At 41.3% G+C, this 20,286-nt stretch overlaps 1 protein-coding gene across 1 annotated transcript in view; it reads left to right on the plus strand.

Annotated features, from left to right (window-relative positions):
- Positions 1-19,150, plus strand: part of ppp1r37 (protein phosphatase 1, regulatory subunit 37) — a 47,591-nt gene extending 28,441 nt beyond the window's left edge. The window contains exons 3-13 of the mRNA XM_084559421.1: positions 1,701-1,746; positions 1,919-2,019; positions 5,305-5,424; positions 7,384-7,534; positions 7,646-7,801; positions 9,023-9,135; positions 12,028-12,169; positions 12,277-12,443; positions 13,060-14,746; positions 14,856-14,936; positions 17,174-19,150. Coding sequence (XP_084415547.1) covers positions 1,701-1,746; positions 1,919-2,019; positions 5,305-5,424; positions 7,384-7,534; positions 7,646-7,801; positions 9,023-9,135; positions 12,028-12,169; positions 12,277-12,443; positions 13,060-14,746; positions 14,856-14,932 — 2,760 coding nt within the window. The 3' untranslated portion in view covers positions 14,933-14,936; positions 17,174-19,150. The remainder of the gene's footprint in view (positions 1-1,700; positions 1,747-1,918; positions 2,020-5,304; positions 5,425-7,383; positions 7,535-7,645; positions 7,802-9,022; positions 9,136-12,027; positions 12,170-12,276; positions 12,444-13,059; positions 14,747-14,855; positions 14,937-17,173) is intronic.
- Positions 19,151-20,286: the final 1,136 nt, after the last annotated feature.

A 20,286-nucleotide genomic window follows, 5' to 3' on the forward strand; every position in this document is an offset into this window, starting at 1 on the left:
CACCAGAATAGTAGTTTAATTCACAAAGACCTTGTAGGCTCCATTTTGAGAGGATGTGGTGGCCAAAGGAGAATTCTCTCATACAGCTTTCTTTGTTGATTTCATATTGACGGGAAATTTAGTTTGCAGAAAGTCCTCAGACTACTTGACTCTGTGACGTACTCTAACACGCATTTAATAGTTTCCGCATTATATAATGAACAAGATCAGATTTTGAAACCGTTGCTCGATGTCATCCACCCACAACACACACACACACACACACCCACCACCACCACTCATGCAGAGGCGCCCTGTGCGTCATGCACTATTTTGGGTGGTGGCATCTCTGTCAGAGAGGAATTTGCACTGATAAAGTCATTGTCACTGACAGGTGCTCAAGTTAATTGTAGCTGAAGACTGACCGTAGGTAAATTGGCCCAGATATTTGTCTGCTTGTGTTTAAATAGTCACGGCCATATGGAAGCTTAGAAATAATTAGTCATATTTCACAAAACCTTACATACTTTTTCACCTTATGCCGCTTGTGTCATGCTGCTGAATGTATTATTAAAGAGCAGCTTTTAGACGTTACATAACATAATGATGTTTTTATGGACCTCCTGAAGAAGCCATGAACTATCACTTCAACTAAACCAACGTTATCATGTGCAGACACACACACAGATAAGTAACAGCAGAGAGGCATTAGCGCAGGGGTTAGCAAGTTCACGCTGAATGGGCTGGCCACTGGGCTGGAGAGAGGGATTTGCCGGTACATAGTTTTGAGGGCAGCACTGTGTATGTTTTCATGTTTGTATAGGCAGTTGGGTGTCAAGAGGGTTAAATCATTTTCCACCTTTCCATCTGTAAGGGCCGTTGACTACATTACGGAATAGATTATGGTCAAGGTGAACACACACAAATGTACATGTTCATATTCAAAGAATCAGATAACGCATAAACAACACTGGTACATTATTTGCATGGTCAGGTCTCGGTTAGTCACATACACGTACACAATGTTTCCATTGCGTCACATAGACACAAAACCAGTCCACGTTAGGTCTCTGTGGTCAGAGGAACTGATTCTCTCTCAGTGCTCTTGTTGTTTCCAAATTAATATTTGTTTGTTGGAGTATAGTTTCACTCTTACATTCCTGTTTATACTTATATTTAAAAAACATATATCAGAGTTCTATTAAGTTACTGTAGATGCTAGCTGAATATTTTATCTTTCCTCTGCTTCACTTTAAGGGTTTTAAACTAATAATCCCATTGAAGAATTAAATTGTCTAGCAAATTTTCTCCAATTTGGCTGAACTCAATTTGGACTGTTAACTCTAGAGCTATAGACAACAGCCTCAACAATAGCAGCTTGTGCAAGCCAACTCAAGTCATCAAGGATTGTGGCTCAGTTTCGTACATTGGCACAATATAGGTTGGGCACTATGAGCACGTTTCCCATCAAGGTTGCACATTTAGAGAATCCTAGAACTCACTGGGGGAGGAATACACTAGAGGTGCATTGATCTAATAAGTGCTGCTGATATTTTCCCTTGCAGTGAATGTTTATCTTAGTTTGCACAAGATCTTTGTTTTATCTCCAGTACTAATTTATTGAATTGTCTCCTATGTCATGTGAAAAGCATAGTTTGTTTCAGTGAGGAAATGCACAAAGTGAACTCTTCCTGACACCGCTCTACTTGTTGTTTCTCTAGGAACTGAAAGACCTGACACAGCGAAATGACTGCTTAGATCTAAAAGGTAAGCACCAAATAAAACTACCGCAGTCACACACACACGTTATACCGCACATTTAACTTGTGGGAATCAGTTGTTGCCTAGAGATGCATTTTACACAGCCCTTTTTAATCAGCAACATGTAATGCACTGCGGGTGAATAATTAATTGACCAAGTGTGGATGCATGTCTTCAGGTGAGAAGCTGGACTACAAATCATGTGAGTCCCTGGAAGAGATTTTGAAGAGGGTCCAGTTTAAAGTCATAGACCTGGAGCAGACCAACCTGGACGAAGATGTAAGACGCCTTAAAAAAATCTGCTCTCTTCTTTCACTGTTAACATTCAATAACCTAATGATCTTCTTTTCCACTATTACTGCCCTAGTAGGATATGGAGTGTTTGTCATGGGTTTTCTGATTACTCCAGATGTCCACTTGTGTAAACACCATTAGAGATGTTTGGAGCTCTAGACATGCAAGGACAGACAGTGCTGCAGTTTGGAGGAGAGGGACACCAGTCCTGACCACTTCCTGTCACACTAAGCTCCAGATATGCTGCACACTACAGTATCACACACAGCTCTGCTTATAGTCACACAAGACAAGTTTCATTGGGGCCAGAAGGTTGACTTTTATTTCTGTCTGGCTAATCCATGTCAGTAATTTCATGCGTCCCTTGTGAGACCTTTTAAATTTGAGAACATTTTGGCCGCTGTTGGCTAGGCGTGCTTTAAGATTATTCTTTTACTTCTTTTTTTTTTTTTCAATCACCTTTAAGATGAATTAAAGTTACCTTCATTTAGTTTATCATGTGCACACTTACAAAGAAACCGATGCACATGATTGGATCAGCCAGACCAAGCACATATTGTGATTGGATCAGTGAAACGGTTTAAATTCAACTAACAAGAAACCTGATAAACTTATTTAAAAGTCGCTTAATTCCACCTCTTAAGGTTATACTTAACCAAGCCTAGCAAAAGCTATAAATTAAAAGATGTCCATTCATGGCTTTGCCGGTCTTTAACCGGGACTCACCACGTCCCCTGACACTGACACTGTCCTGTTACGGTAACAGACATAACAAAGCAACATTAAAGAACAACCTTCAGCAAAGATGTCCCCTCTCGTCTCAAAGTTGTTATTGAGCGCACCGTAAAGACTCTGGTCACCTGTCAGTTGGCGCATACACTCTGTATGAAAGAAAATAATATAACTGTTAACTGGTAGACTAGGAAGAGCTACAAACTGGCTTCTCCCGACTTGTTCCGACGTCGATACAACATGCTGAGTGGGCGTAAAAGCTTTAGACAGGGGTTCGATAAGTGCCAATGGTGCAGGACACACCGCCAGAACTAGGACCACACGCTCACTGACAGCTCAACACCAGAAAACAGCCAACTGCCAGCTTGGTGTGCCATGGTCCTTTGACATAAAGTCATGTGGAAAAACATCAAGTCCTGGTCTACATGATGATGTAACATGCAAGTTTTTGTCTTTATACATAAAGCAGTCTACCAGTAACGTTCCTTAACAATGCTGGACATGTACTTTACTTAATAGGATTTTTGTGAAGCTTGAAAAAAACAATCAAACGCAGAGTGACGTATGCACTGTTTTCAACCAACATGGAGCACTGCCCCGGAAATGTGAATGAAGCGGCCGAGTGAGTCAGTCACTGAGTCACCAGAGAGCGGCATTTTAGTCTCAGACAAGTGTCTCGCCTTGGGCTCGGATAAAATGAGACTTTGAAAGGAGAAAACATTGAGGAAGTGTTACTGGTTGAGCTGAGATTAGAGGAAGGTTGGGATCGAACGGGGGAAAGAATGGGTTCCTTTTTTGAAGTGGGCGTGTGTGCTGTACAGTAGATGTCTGGATTTGGCAGACACGAGTATCTGCAGTAGTGGCGTCTTGCTGAGAATGATATGGGAAGATGAAAGGAGAAAAATTGTTTTGAAGAGATGTTTTAAGAATCATGCGGAGGAGCAAACACGCAGTGCTCTTTGAAAAGCTGGTTTTTATTGGACTAAATGTGACTCATCCTCCCCCACCCTGTAGATAAACACACTAGTGTATACTCAGTACCGTCTCCCAATACACACGCACACGAAGCGGGAAAGGTTAGGAGACGCTATGCAGTACCCTGTCTGATTCTGTTACTTTTCATCAGCCTCACAAAAGGATAAACTCGCATTTTAATCTGGATCACATCCTGCAACTCCCTGCGCGAAAGCAAATCCATTCAAAATAGTTTTTTAATTGTTTTCCGGTGGGGAAAAAAAGAAAAAGAGGAGGACAGCACACACAACAGCAAACAACCAGTACCGTGCTATTATCGGCCATGGTTCTGGGGCAAATTAAATTAATATTGAAAAGCAACGTAACCATCCATGTGTCACTCCAGTATCAACAACACACTCACATAGTCAGTATATCAGTATTGGATGAAAGAGACACACCCCCACAGCTCTACCAAAATGAGATTAAAACACTCTGATCACATGAGTGCACTTTGACTTTATCTTGCATCACTCGGTATTTGACTTTAGTCCCACATCAGCTCTTTACGACAGTTTTGTGTCCCTACATTTCACACAGCAGAGATACTTTTGTTCCGCTTTTCAGCCTGTGATGAAAGACGGTCGTCACATTACCGCTAGAATATACATCTGAAATAACTGCGTTGATGAACCTTTTACTTGTTGGACATGGAATTAATCAATGGACTTTTTAAGATGTCAACTCCGGATCGGATCTGGGAAATCATGAACGAAGTTTTCTTAGATTATATAGAAGAAATTATTAATTAGTTAATACAAAATCAGTTGCAGCCAGTTGTGGAAAAAACATTTATTCAGATACAGCAGTTCATTATAACTATAGCATCAATTGGGGCTCATTGCCATGTTTCTCATATGTGAGTTGTTAGCACTTCCACTAAACAGATATATCCTCAGTAAAATACTCAGATTATTTTTATTTAATCCAATACGAAATCATCATACACGTCTCCAAAAGTCACCCCAGGGTCCTAAATTGGACATAAATGAAATAAAGTAGAGAACTCGCTGAAACACAGCAAGTTATAGTATGAAAATGCTGCTTACACATTGATAAATCTGCATTGATTAAGTATTATATATATTATAATAATGTGTCAATCAAGGGACATTTTACCTCAGAACAAGTATATTCTTTTAATAACGCTTCTACATATTTACTTTATGTTTATTTTATTTTTATTTATAATGGATTATTTCTAAATTGTGGTATTGTTACTTAAGTAAATAATTTCAATACTTGTTCAATATTGTTTGAATCCTGCTGAATATTAAGTTTATTCGTCCACCTGTAACAACCACAGGATCTCGTCCTTCCAGCCACAGTAGCTCCTCTCTCACCCTCATGGAAACACCTCGGCACTTCTCACCTGTCCCGAGGTGCCGTTACCCTGGCAACAACAGCTTATTATTATATCTCTTTAAGGGTTTGACACTGACCAAATGTGATTTTAATCTTTATTATGGCTGGTATTTTGCTCCTAATCTCTTTGTCTCCTGTTTCTCTCTCTGTGCTTCTCAGGGTGCATCAGCTCTCTTCGACATGATAGAGTACTATGAGTCAGCCACGCATCTCAATATCTCCTTCAACAAACACATCGGCACTCGGGGATGGCAGGCGGCGGCTCACATGATGAGAAAGGTGAGAGATCACATCCCCCCAGCACAGAAATAGGGCAAGGTGATCTACAAAAACACCACCAAGCCATCAGACGGCATTTTAAAGCAAAACTCTTCTTTCCATAAAGACCTTGAGATGTTAAAAGACAGACAGAGTCTCAAATACAAAGCCACACCAGAATACACAATATAATAGTAAAAGGTTTACATCAAAGTAACAATTCAATTAAAGCCATAAATAAGTGGGATTTCATACATGAACTGCTCCGAGAGCAAGAAAACACAACAATAATCTGTTGAAAACTTGTGGTTTTCCTGTTGTTCTACTTGAGTTTCAGTTCCCTAATTTCTTTTCAAACTACATTAATATATTAATTGTTATTTCTCTGACACAAAAAGCTTTATGTTATGAATTGACACAGGTGAAGGGCATTGACTGGTGCTGAGAAATGTGTGAACAACCAGGTCACTACTGTCGCCAGAACTTGCATTTGTTAAGCTGTATTAGGAAATTTGTAGAAGCAGTAAAATATTCTAACTTTAAACACATTCATAAGAATTAATACCTGAAATAATAGTAATAACAACAAGGTGACATAAAACATAGGGAGAGTAGGGGAAGAGAAAATCTAAGTCCTTCCTTTTTCAGTCATCCTGATAGTTGATGATTTGATGAGATCATGGAAAGATTCTCTTTCCTTTGAACAGCCACTGAAGTATTTGTAAAATTAAAAGGTAATGTCTGTGTCTGTAGTCTTTAGAGAGAAGGATATCAGTCACAAGGTTAAACTGTCTCCTTTCGTCTCTTCCTCACTTCTATAGTTTACCCAGAGAGAGAAATAAAAAACGAGGACCTCTCCGCTGTTTCTTATCTTCATTGTCATTCAACACTGCTGTTTCCTGTCAGTGCTCAGACGTACGGGTCAGCCTGTGCTCGCTCACTCTTTGACGTCAGTCATCTCTTATTACTGTTAAGAACACAAATGAGTGGCAGGCAAACACATTAATGGATAACCTTTCAAGCAATACATGAGAGAAAACTCTGGGATATGAACAGCTGCTGCAAACAAGCCATGTGAAGGAACTGTTGACTGTGTCCGAGATGTAAAAGATGAAAACCAGTCTATAATAATACTGCAAAACCAAATGATCTTGAACATAAATCTGATGGAAAATGTATTTTATTTTCATATGTATGCTAACTGTGGAGTCTGTAGCCTCTCCTGTCAGTGTACCTCACTTTTTTTTTTTAATATTGTGGCCTACATATTTGTTTTATGGTTTTATGGATTTGGACAATAACTTCCATCCCAGAGGGAAAAGACAACGCATACTTAATCACAGTAATGTTGCAATAACGCTAACTTTTATTACTACTTCTCTCAGTAATCACAGTGTGAGAAGCTCATTTGATTGTCATCTGATCAGTGTTGGAACCTGAAGGCTTTCCTCCTGTCTACAAGCGTTAAATGCCTGATGAATAAGAGACACCGCACATGTTGTCAGTAAAACACTGTAACTCATTTCAGCAAAGCAAACTGGACTTAATTAACTAATCCTTTCACAAGTGTATGACCTTGAGTCCTTGTGTCGCAGAGATGCGGACTTGGATTCAATAAGTGAAAAGAATACTGTCACTGGGTTTATCTGGGGTTCAAATGTCATGTTTGTTATGTCCACATATGAGGACATTACTCCATTTATTAAAGTTAAAGTAGGTATGGTGTTAGCAATGATCATCAGAAGCCTCCAACTGGAGCGCTGAGAATGCAGAAGTGGAAAATGTCTATGTTTATGTGTGAGTTAGTCACCTTACTCTAGAGTCTCCTATACACTTATCCTCCCTGGCCTCTGCGGTGGTGTTTCATTGTATTTCAAGCACCATCCAAAGATTGTTTTCATCACAATATTGACTCTCGATACCTAATTTGGCAAAGTGCATGTACAATAATTTGTACCATTGTTGGTATTTCCCCCTCAGACGAGCTCCCTGCAGTATCTTGATGCCCGTAACACTCCTCTGCTGGACCACTCGGCTCCCTTTGTAGCGCGAGCGCTCAGGATCAGTGGCAGCCTGGCAGTGCTCCACCTGGAGAACGCTGGCCTGTCTGGCAGACCGCTCATGTTGCTGGGTAAGATGGGCCGAGTGCCAGGGACTGAGGAGGATGTATTACTGACTTTTGTTTTCCTTTAACATTTTTGCCCTCCCATCCGCTACTTTTGTCTTTCGTTTCTCTGCTCAGCTACTGCCCTGAAGATGAATATGAACTTGCGGGAGTTGTACCTGGCAGACAACAAGCTCAACGGCCTGCAGGACTCGGCTCAGCTCGGCAACTTGCTCAAGTTTAACTACAACATTCAGATCCTGGATCTGCGCAACAACCACATCCTAGACTCTGGTACAGAGTGACTAATGATCATAGAGCACGAGCACACAATAGGATTGTTTTCTTAAGGTTTAGTCTAATAGTTTTGTTAAAGAGATTTGATTATTTTATGTACGTATACCTAAACAATAAGTGATGAGAATTTATTGGGGAAGTGGGATAGTCTGAGCAAAGATAAAGGACAAATGGAGCATATGACATAGTAGTTAAGGACAAAAAGAGGAATCAAAACTCAAAGTAAATGAGAAGTGATTCACACATTCAAATGGTTTGATTTCTACAGAAACAATTGGGCATGCTGCTTCGTTCAAACCAGTAGAGCAACCCAGGCAGATATTTTTAGAGCCTCCCTCTGTGTTTACCAGCTGCAAGACAGAAGTGTTGAATAAAGGCATTAGTGGGTTTTATTTTGAAGAATTTAGTTTTATTTAATTCAAATTCCTTTTGTCAGACTATTCTGTGCTACATTTATCACAGCTAAAAGCAGTACTTGCATTTAAATTTGGATTTGAAATATTATGTTATCAAACCTTTTTCCTATATATTGTCCTCCGACATGTTGTTGTCTACACTTGATTTTCAGATGCACACGCTAAACTATTTTGACTATTTAAGCTGAATCAAGACCACTGACTGTATATAAACACTGACGAAGCCTCATTAACCTTCAGGTTGCCCTAAGAGTGGGTTTAAAGCTTATTGTAGGTGCAAATGGTCATTGATATCTTGGCAGTGCGTAATTCCAGCTAGCTGCCTGTGATAGGCGCCCACCTGTCGGTTAAAGCAGCCATGTATTTATACATCCAGAACTTTTAGCTGTGGTATGAATCAAAGGTTTGACTTCTGTCAAAACCAAACCTCATACAGAGTCATCAGAGGAAGAATAACATTTTATTTCCACCAAGCTGGGGATTGACTCACTTTTGAAGCCCCAACCCAAAGCTCAAAGGCTTGATCATTTAAGCAGACACTCGTGTTGCAGTGTGCTCATTCATGCTACTATCTATTGTTTTTAACTCGACTAAAACATGATATGTTTTCTTGCACAGGAAATTAGGTTTGATTAGCACATCGCAAAAAAAAAATGGTGCTTGCAGTAGAAAACAAGAGTTGCTTCAAGTTGCTGCTGCTAAAGTTAGACCTTGTATTTAAGTTCACATGATGTTTCTTAAAGCAGTGATATCTTTAGTTGAAATAAATAACAGCTTTGTCTGTTTGTGTTTGTCGCCACAGGTCTGGCCTACGTGTGCGAAGGACTAAAAGAACAGAGGAAAGGCCTTGTCACTTTGGTGCTATGGAACAACCAGCTCACACACAACGGCATGGGCTACCTCGCTGCTGCACTGGTAAACGCACACACACACACACACACACACACACACACACACACACACACACACACACACACACACAGACACAGACACACACACAGACACTAAGGGACAATAAAGCCAGTCTGCACTCACACTTATCAGGGCTTTAAAGAGGATAACACTGGCTGTGTGTGTGTGTGTGTGTCTCAGCACAGGGAGGCTGAATTCAATTTTCTCCTCATTACTCTGTCAGAGAAGTGATCAAAATAGAACCAGGCAGCGTTGTCCTCATGTTAGGCGGCTTACTTCCACATGTTCACGTTGTAATTTTACCTCAGTCACCTCCTGTGTCACCGCCATCCGCGCGCATCAAGTCAAAAGAATAAGAGGCTATGAGGATTACAGTATATCCTTGTTTGTTTTTTGTTGAGAACAAATAAGAACGAGAGCTCAGATATGACTCGTATTTGTATTTCAGAAGAAAAAACACTAGTCAGTTACTTAGTGTAAATTTGGGAGCGACAGTTGTGTGGATATGGGATTGCTGTGTAAACAGGTGCTATATGACACCTGATTTGACTGGACATTTCCACGCCGGCTTCCTATTAATACATAGATCACGCTGAGTGAAATGGATGTGTGCCCAGGTTCTGCCTATACAAATTCCTGCAATTTAATCTGGTTTGATTTCAAAGACCTCCGTTATATACGTAATCCGTTGCTGAAGTCTCTGGTCACCTTTCTGTCATGGCATCATTATCTCGTCCACTCGGCTTTCCTTGTCGGATCGCAGTTTATTTTTGACGCTGTTTTTCTTTTAGACTCTGCTGAGTCATCAGAAGAAGATAAACTTGTTCTGCTGTATTTAATATTCAAATGTCTCATGGTAGTTTAGATTAACAGAAACACTGCCTACACTCTTGTAAAGGACTTTGTCAGATTGCTGCTGCACCGTGTTTGTTGATCTCTGTAGTGACTTATTTTAACAAAAAACAACAAAACGAACTTATAAGACTCTGAAGGGCTGCTGCACCAGTGATTGTATCCGACGCGTCCTTTTCCGTGGTGGATCCATTAAATGAGAGGACGTCCATCCAGTTGCACCAAACATTTATTCACAATCTTCATTTTAAATGATCCAAAGGCTTTGTGACCTTAGAACACCTGCCTGAGTAGTTAACACCTCTCCTTTTTGTGCCTTCCCACCTCCCACCGTACAGATCGCCACCCAGCGTGGCCCATAGGGAATTGCACAAGACAAATATAAACAAAACAAAAATGTCTCATTAATCCTGCCTTATCGCAGCTTTTTTTTTGAGAGTTAAGTTTGTTGATTCAGTGAAATGTCTTCAAGAGTTTTGCCCAAAATAAACCTCCAGTAAAGCTTGGCGTTGCTCGTTTTGAATGATTTGGTTATTAACTCTATTGTGTAGGTCTTCTGAGGGTGTCCTGTGGTGTCTGGCAACATAATATTGTTAGTGGGGGTCTTTGGGTCCTTTGGGTTGAGGGGAGGGAGCCTCTGTATATCAGGCTAGTTCCAGTGTATCCCACAGATACTTGATCAGTTTGGGATCTAGTGAATTTGGAGGCCAGGTCAACACCTTGTGCTGTTCTTCATGTTTTTTTTTAGTTGTTCCTAAACCATTTTTGTGCGTGTGCCTGTGTCAGGCTGCATCCTGCTGGGGATGGCTGCTGCCATCAAGGAGTGTCATTGCTATGGGGTGGGGGTGCCTGGTCTGGTCTAGGTGGGTGGTACATGTCTAAGTTACATCCACATGAATACCAGGTCCAAAAGTTTCCCAGCAGAACACTGTATTGTCTTTAGGTGGTCAATGTTATTTACTCCTCCTGTCAGTGGTTTTAATGTTGTGGCTGATTGGTTTTGATTCATAATAGTAAAATAATCATGTTTATGTAGAGAAAAAAATGGAGCTAAAGAAGTCAGTGATGCTTTGGCAGACAGCTAGCAACCTGTAACAGGCACCCACCTCTCAGTACAAGAATTATAAGATATAGTTTAAAAGGGTCAGTTATGTAAAACTTCACCCTCGTACATTTGTCCTGAACAGTGGAAAACATGTTTGGTTTTTTTACCCGGCTGTAAACATATCAACAGTCAAGTGAAGTGACATTTAACGAAGCCCTCACCCTTTCACATGTTGTTAATTATGAAATCCACAGCAGTCCAAATATTTTTAGAGAAGTGGACATGGTTTTGGTTTTGTATTATTTAATGCTGGATTTTTCTTCCAAGGAATCTCTCTGATGATGTTTTTCACTAAGGCCAGACAGACGTCCACACTCATAAAGAAGATCCTATGACTGTCCTGGCTGCTGATTCATAATGCTGCAGATAGCTTGTGTACTGACCTAAATGTAATGGTATAATTGGGCATTTGACAGTAAGCAGTGTTTGGAGAAAAGCCTTGCACACTGCCAAAACTGAACGATTTCCAACATTTCCATTACAAGTGAATGTTTTAGGCCAAACTATCAGCAGCAAAGTGCTGGCACTCACTCTGGGGTTTAAATGGGCAGTCAACATGCAAGCATTAGCTAAAAGGGTAGATAGAAGGTCTCTAATTAATCAGCTCATTAACTAGTGAGCTGAGGCCTGCAGCAATATACACTGATACCAGAAGTGTCTACAGTTAATAAACTCAAAACTCATAAATATAAAAGCTGCTTCATAAACACACACACACTTACTTCATTGCAAATAAAAACAGAAAATATAATATTATTGCAGAAAATGTCTGTTATTCATCAACAAACACAGCTACAGTTAATAGACTTAAAAGTTCGTTGTATTTCTTGTCGCTATGGACAAACGCCAGCTTGTAGAGCCTCTGCATATTTTAAACAATGTGATTTTATGTCTGATTATTTAATTTCGACTATTAATTTGAACATTGTTTCTCTCAGCCATGCACCCAGAGTCTGGAGACTCTGAACCTCGGCCATAATTCAGTGGGTAACGAAGGAGTCCATAAGCTGAAAGACGGACTGATTGCCAACCGCTCTGTGCTCCGGCTGGGCCTCGCTTCCACCAAGCTGTCCTGCGAAGGTGGGAATTAGTGTGTTTCTGTGACTCAGCTGCAGTTTTTGTGCCGGATTTTGGCACTTCTGACTTCTTCTTCTTCTGCTTCTTCGGTCTGTTACTTTGTGCCTCAGGAGCTGTTGCTGTGGCCGAATTTATTGCTGAGAGCCCCAGACTGCTGCGCTTGGACCTTCGAGAGAACGAGATTAAGACGGGTGGTCTGATGGCGCTGTCGCTCGCCCTGAAGGTTAACACGTCTCTTCTGCGTCTCGACCTTGACCGGGAGCCCAAGAAAGAAACTGTGAGCACGGGAATAAGGCATGGGGAATGGGGATTGAGGAGAGGTGGTGAAAGGCTGAATATAGTCGAAAACCAACGTGTGCATGTTTGTGTTAAAATAAGTGTTTAAGTGTCAAATTGCCATTTTTCTTTGTTTAAAGAAGAATAGAATCAGCTGCATTTACCAGCAAGTTAACACCTGATTGAGCTTATTGTACTGTGCCATAGACCTCCATTGTTGTCCAAACACTATTAGGAACAAATCAATGAGCCACAGTCTGGATAATATGTCTCTTCATTGTGATGAATGCAGGCATTGATTCAAGATAGTCCCACAGACTCCATCTTTAAATACTCACTAGAGCATAACGGTTGAAATGAATCCCAAACAAAAGCACAAAAATCACTCACCTCTGCCTTTTGTTCATGTTTTTGGGGACGTTTCAAGATCTTATTAGGTAGCTGAGCACAGAGAGACAACATGAAATGAGGGTAGAAAGGAATGGAAAGTGACATCAGATGTGTGTTCTTAAAGGACAGATGTTGTTTCTGACTAAAATGGAAAATTTAAGGAAGTGAGAAACTGTTTGATAGTCTCCTTTCTGCTGCATATTTGAAACATATTTCTTGTCTCCTAGGTGAAGAGCTTCATAGAGACACAGCGTGCCCTGCTGACTGAGATCCAAAATGGCTGCAAGAGAAATTTCATCCTAGCCAAGGAAAAAGAGGAAACCGAGCAGAAGATGAGGCTTTCTGCCTCCATGGCTGAAATCGCCACAGAGGACGGAACCAGGGAAGAGGAAGAGGAGGAAGAACCAGCATCACAGGAGCAAGGGGGAAAAGAGGGGGAGGAAGAGAGTGGAACAACAGGAAATGAAGGACAGGCGAGCAGCCAGTCAGGAGCAAGTACCGAGGCGAATGTTCCTCAGACAAACCTGGAGTCTGACTCCGACACTGAGGACGAGGAGGAAGAAGTAACGAAGTCTTCCTCTGCTTCAAAATCCTCCACTCTATCTAACCAGACTGCTCCTCAAACCCATGCAGGGGTTGCACAGTCCTCCGTCAGTGCCTCACGTACGCTCTCACCCCCGTCTGCCTCACCTGCTGGACTGCCAAGTGTAATCTCCGGCATCACAGTGACAGAATCTACGGCTCCACCCGGCACCCCTCCATCTCCTGGGCGCTGTATATCCGTCTCGAGCCCGGGTAGGGGTCATAAGATTTTCATGGTAACCCGGGTGGAGAGCCCCCCTGAGCAGCCGCTGCTGAAGCTCCCTCCCAGCCAGACTAACAAGGCCTCAGATAAGCCTGCCACGACACAGCAGACACAGCCCCCACAGCCCCCGACCACATCTCAAACAACTACCCAAACACAACTGACACAGGAAGATGTGAAGGAGAGCTCACCTGCTCCGTCAACAGACTGTAAAGTGACAAAGCAGAGTCCTGTTACACACTTAGAGTCCATAGTAAATATCACACAAACCCACAACCTAGAGCCACAGTCTAAAACTCAACATACAGACAATGTGACAGCCATAACTTTAGGCCCAGACGCGACAAATCCAAGTCCACAAGCACCAGCCCTGCCTTCAGATTCCTCATCAGTGCAGGCAGTAGCAGTTCAGGTCACTGAGGGGTTGACCAAGAGCACTAAAAGCCCCCAACCTGAACTTAATAGTGTGGAAGGAAACCAAGAAGGCCATGTAGGAGAAAGTAAGCAGTCAGACGAACTGGATCAACCCCAGACGAGTTTACCTGAGCAGCAGCTACTAGTAACATCTGCACTTGAGCAGCTACAGAATGACCTCGCATCGGCGTCCAAGGAGGTCCAGGCACCAAACCAAACAGACGAGGCACTTCCACAAGAGGACGAGCAAGAGACAACAGTCGGCTCGTCAGAAAATGAACAGCCCAGTTTAACAGAGAAAGAGGGACCAAGTCCAAAGCAGCAAACGGAGGCAGATAAACAGGAAGTAGAGTCTGTCCTCTGTGTCCACACTGATCGGCAACCGCCATCTGTCACTGAGGGTCAAGCACAGGAGTCAAATCCTTCAGCAGAAGAGGCTCCACAGAGTCCCGACCCGGCCTCGACTGGGCCCGAAGCCGTTGCTGAAATGAATCCAGATTCACCGTTTGAGGAGGAGGAGGAGGAGGAGGAGGATGAGGATGAGGATGAGGAGGAGTATGAGTCGGCTGATGAGAGCTCCGCAGACGAGGGCGAAGTGGTCAGTTCAGCTCTGCCCAACGGCTTGAAGCCTGAGTTCTCCCTCCATCTTCTCGACACTGAAAGCCCCAAGCCTGGCAGCTGTGTGATGGAGCACGGTGAGTCCCCTGTAATCACCGAACCTTGCTGTTGAAGAAAAGCTCACATGCAGTTGGTTTTGGGTGTGAAAAGCCTTTTAATAATGTGCGTTTTGTATCGCTTGTGTAGTGAGCGTCAGCTGTGGACAGGAGCTAGAGGAGCTGCTGCTAGAGGCCAGTTTGGAGACGGGGAGAGACGCACCATGAGGAGGTGAAGTAAACATTGATCCGTATGTACATGCAATGGAGAATCACTAAATAGACAAATAGTTCTCATCATACTGTTGATCTCCTGTAATGTTTCCATTAAGCAATAACTACTTCAAAATGTTCACTACTTTTTTGTCTGTTATCTAAACCATGAATAAAACATCTAAAATTAAAATGTATTTTTATTCTGCGGTTACACGGGTAACTTTTTCCATGTTTTAAAAGAGACCCTTTATTTATCTAACCCTCTACACAGTCACTCAAGTCAGCCTCTATCTTAACCAGGCTGCCGTAGACGCCTGTCTCCTGAAGATCCCACTTCAGCAGACTTCAGCACATCCAGAACAATATTACTCTTCATTTTTTCCCTCATTCTTTACCCAAACTGTCAACTTCTCAATACATGAATACATGTTTGAGCCTGAATCCAGCCTGACATATGCAAGCAGAGCACACAGACAATGTGCAGACAATCTGGTGTCGGTCCGACGGGGACATCAGGTGTATTTGTGTTACGGCTTTTAACCTGTAGAGAGTATTTCTACACACAGTCACCTCATGGTTTGAAACTTTGACCACATATAACAGAGACTGACCTCCTGACAGTATGTACCTGATAGAAAATCATGAAAGATGCAAAATGTTCCCTTAAGAAAAAATAACTTTTTGTGTCTTTAAACTTTAATTTGTTATAATAATATTTTACTTGCCAATGTAAATCCTCGGGGTTAATAAAATACCTCAAACACTTAACATAGATGTATCCTCCTTAAAATATTTTTCAAAATGTTTCATTAACACTGTGTTTTGACAACAATCAAATTTATTGACTGTTTTCTTTCCCTGAAAGTTCAGCACCACAACGGTTTTCAAATGAATGTTGTGACATTTATTTTCGTTGTTCAGACATTGCTACGACATGCTTGTTGAGTTAATTGGTGATTCTATAATTGGCCGTAGACGTGCATGAGTGTGAATGATTTTTGTGTGTGTGTGTGTGGGTCTGTGTGTGTGTGTGCCCCAGTGACAGCTGTGTTAAGCTGCAGCTGGTCTGCATATTAATTGTTGCACGGTAGCAGCTATGGAAATGAGCTTGGAATAAACCAGAATGTATATTCCTATAAACGAGTGCAGTTTCCTCCCAAAACACAAAATTTACATAAACCAATACATAAACAAAATAAATCATTAACAAAAAAAAACAATTAAAAATAAATAAATAGAAATAATAATAATATGTCTGCATGTATCTGTGTCTCTGGATACATAATGAAATACATATGAACAATATAACTGTTGATTGTCATAGAAAAGCTGCTGGTTATGATTTGAAAAAGGACTAAAATTCTGGTTTTACTTGTACATAATAATATTATTTATATCATATTATGTGTTGACTTAACTACAGGTGGAGAATGTGTCGTACACCAAATCACCAAAACCTTATTTCATAATAAAAGCCATCTAATTGAAACAGGAAGTAATATAACGTAACATAAAAAGGTATCAAAATAACTATTAAATAAGCTCTTTTGGAAACTGATTCAGCAGATCAACATGCACTTCGTCTGAACGCTGTTGAATTGATTGGTTGTAGGTTGTATTTTTCTTCTCTGTATCCTCTGAAACATGCCCCATAATGAAATCCAAATGATGTGTTCCGAGTTACTTTTACCAATTAACTTGCTAATTTAAGTTATTTAAATTCAGATGATAATTGAGGCCAGAATCATGCAGTAACACTAGCATTTCACAAGTATAAATGCATACAACGGCGTAGCCATAAAAAAAAAATAATAATAAAGTACAAACCAAGCTTTATTCTTGCTACAACACAGCTATCCTTCTCTTTGGTTTTACTTCCATCTTCTCGTTGATTTGAACACACATTTATAATGACTTCTTCTAAATGAAACAAAAACATTTACTCAGATGGCATGTGTGACTACTCTTTTGTCCATCACTGCATAAAACCTGCCCAAACATTTTGACTGGACCTGCAGATCTTCACTGGGCTTGATGAAAAGAGAGTTTATAAAACTAGAGAGTTGATCTGTCATCATTAAAAGTGAAAACAAACATGCAGTTTGAATGCCATTAAATAGTGTTGAATGCTAAAATTTTATTTTTTCCCCAGATGTGCATCTAAAACAACTCTTGGAAAAGTTACAACATGTTTGAATTGTGATATTTGACGTTGTAAAACCCTAGCTCATCTCCTCTCTCCTTCCTCCACAGGTCCTGAGAGGACAGGTGAAAACAGCACAGACAGTTCGTCATGCTCTACTACATGACCGGTTGCCCTACAATGTTTTCGTCTCCTTGACTTCACCACCTACTCGACTTTTCCCACAAAGGACATAAAACCCAGCGCTGCGGTTCGAAGCTCGACTCGTGAAAACACAAATTGCGGAAAAGACACCAAACCTGCTGAGCTCGGCTGTTAACAGATAAAGAAACCTCTACATCCACACTACATCTACCATAGAAACACACGCGCGCATATACGCACTGAATATGCGAGAGAGGAGAAATAAAATCACCCTGTTGTCACTACATTTTGTCAATCTGAGATCTTTACACACAAATGACTGCGAGAGGGAAGAGAGACGGAGAACAAACACTAACCAAAGACAGAACACACACACCTTTCTCACAGCCTCTCTTACGTACATGTCCACTGTAGTCGGAGAAGTAACTAGCAATTGAAGTTTGTTTTTTGTTTTTTTTTGATGATGATGATGATGATGATGATGAAAAGTGGGGTTCACTCAGAAGACATAATAAGGTTAGTGGACCCCGCTGAGAAGACCTGCTGGCTTTAAATACTTGAGGTCGCTGTTAAAGGCTTTTATATCAAAGGAAGCTGAAGATGTTAACGTGTCTGTTTAAACATTTTGTGTCTGTGTCCCCCAAACCCCGACCTCCTCCGTCTTTTCCCCCCTTGGATTTAAAAAAAAAAAAAAAAAGAAACTCTTATTAATGGACCTCTGCCAAAGTGACCTCCCTCCTGTTTGTTTTTCTCGTGCTCTGCTCACTTTGGCCCCCTCAGGAATCCCCACCTCAGATCTGACGTGGAGGAGCTGCGACTGTCTCCCGCTTGCCGCCGCTACAGTAAAAAAAACAAAACTGCTTTTTGAAAGTTGGTGATTTGCTCCCCGCTGAAACAAAAACCGAATTCCTGCGAATGTCAGAAAGTCAGACCCGGAGTTATTTACAGTAGTTATTTTCTGTTGATTCTTCTTCAGGTTCATCAGTGATTTCTTCAAACGGTCGTCGTCGTTGTCGTTGCGCGAAACTCTTTACAGAAAAAGCAGCCTGCTCTCTGTCCTCATCCCTCCATCCTTCCTGTCCCTCAGTCTTCCACCGGTACTTGTGCCATCTCACCTTTCTCTGCTCCTCCTTCGTGTTGCCTTCAGTCTCACTGCTTCAGATTCAGTCTTTTGGCTTTTTCTTTTTCCATTTGGCTGCTTTGAGAATCAGTTATTTTGTATTTATTTTATAGCTATATGATTTCTGATTTCCCCTTCTTCACATCCTGCTCATTTTATCTTTTTTTTGTTTGTTTAGGGTTTGCTTTTAAAGAGGACACCCCTTTTTTTTTTTGATGTACATTTCATATTCTGACTAGAGCAAATATTTAGGGTATTTTTTTTTTTTTTTTTTTGGGCGGGGGGTAATCTGTACTGGGAGGAAAGGTAAATATGATTGAATGGTTGAGTTTTGGCAGCAGTCGGGGTGCAGCAACGAAAGCAAACTTAAAAGAGTCCTCATCAAACTCTGTTGTTTTAAAGCTACTCTGCTGGGTGAAGCTGTGGCCACAAGGGGGCGCTGGTGGTTGTGTTTACCTGAAGAAGAGTAAAGAAGATCAGCCTGAACAGCGTCACGTGTTGATGTCTGTTTAAATACAACAACTGTCCTGAAGTTTCCAGATTAAGGCAGTGATGTGAACTTCATGTCTGTCTGTGTGTAGAGAGCTTTTTTTTTTCTCTTCTTCCTTGAAGAAGATCAGACACAAGTGTTTTCTTCTAAGACGAGCAGCGTTCAACCCTCTTGCTCTTCTCCACCCAACAGATAGTTTGCCCCCCACTGTTTGTAATGCTTTAATTTTTAGAAATTTTTAATAATAATTTGTTAACTTAATTGAAATGTGCTGGTAATCACAAAGATATGTATGGCGAAATTTGTTCCTCTCAAATAAATGCATGTAATGACTACGGACGTGTCTCGATGAAATCGCTCAGTTTGGTCCAAACACTGAACGTGAAATGTGTTTGGGTCAAGGTTGTGTGGGACTTTTGGAGACCTCTAAAACGTTTGAAGGTGGTCGGAGTCAGTGGCTTGTAAAAAAATTAACTGAATATTAAAAAGTATACTACATTTCATTAAAAGAAGTCATAAAAATGAGTTATACACACAGTTGAGTGAGGATGGTGTTGCAAGTGCAAAATGATGGTGTTTTTTGACGCTCACAAGTTCCTCCTTCCTGACAGTATGTTTGCATGGACAACATATTATTTTTCCAGTTGCATTGAAACCCGATTAGAGATTCCACATTCATTTACATGGACCTTAAATAAAAGTTTTAATGCCCCAAAAGGTGGTGGCGAGGTGGTTAGCACTGATGCCTCGCAGCGAGAAGGTCCCGGGTTCAAATCCATGGGCCGACTGGGGCCTTTCTGTGTGGAGTTTGCATGTTCTCCCTGTGTCTCCGAGTACTTCTGCTTCCTCCCACCATCCAAAGACATGCTTGTTAGGTTAATTGGTGATTCTAAATTGGCCGTAGGTGTGAATGTGAGTGTGAATGGTTGTCTGTCTCTCTGTGTTAGCCCTGAGATAGACTGGCGACCTGTCCAGGGTGTACCCCTGCCTCTCGCCCGATGGCAGCTGGGATAGGCTCCCGCAGACCCCGCGACCCTTCACATGAATAAGCGTTTACAGAAGATGAATGAATGAATGAATGTCAACAAGGCACTGGCTGCCTATTAACCTGGGTTTGAAGTCCATTCAGATTGCATCAAAGGCTAAATGAAACTGTTGACATGCATGTTGATGACCGTCACCTTTCTCTTCTCCCTCAATCTCAGTCTTGTGGCTCACTTCCTGTCCCTGACTTGTGGCAGATAATTTCTTCTCATCCTCCGTGTTGGTCCTGATCAGAAACCCCTGTTGCAGCATCACACCAGTCAATAAATATGAGTTAGCAGATCAACATATGAGATGTGTCACTGGTTGAGCATGTATATGATTATATTTCCACTATTTATTTCATACATTCCAACAATACTAATAGCAATTTAGTCTAAGATAAGGTAATCAAATCAAATCAAATCAAATTTATTTATATGGCA

This window comes from Chelon labrosus (genome assembly GCF_963514085.1).
Source record: "Chelon labrosus genome assembly, chromosome: 13".
Classification (NCBI taxonomy): domain Eukaryota; kingdom Metazoa; phylum Chordata; class Actinopteri; order Mugiliformes; family Mugilidae; genus Chelon; species Chelon labrosus.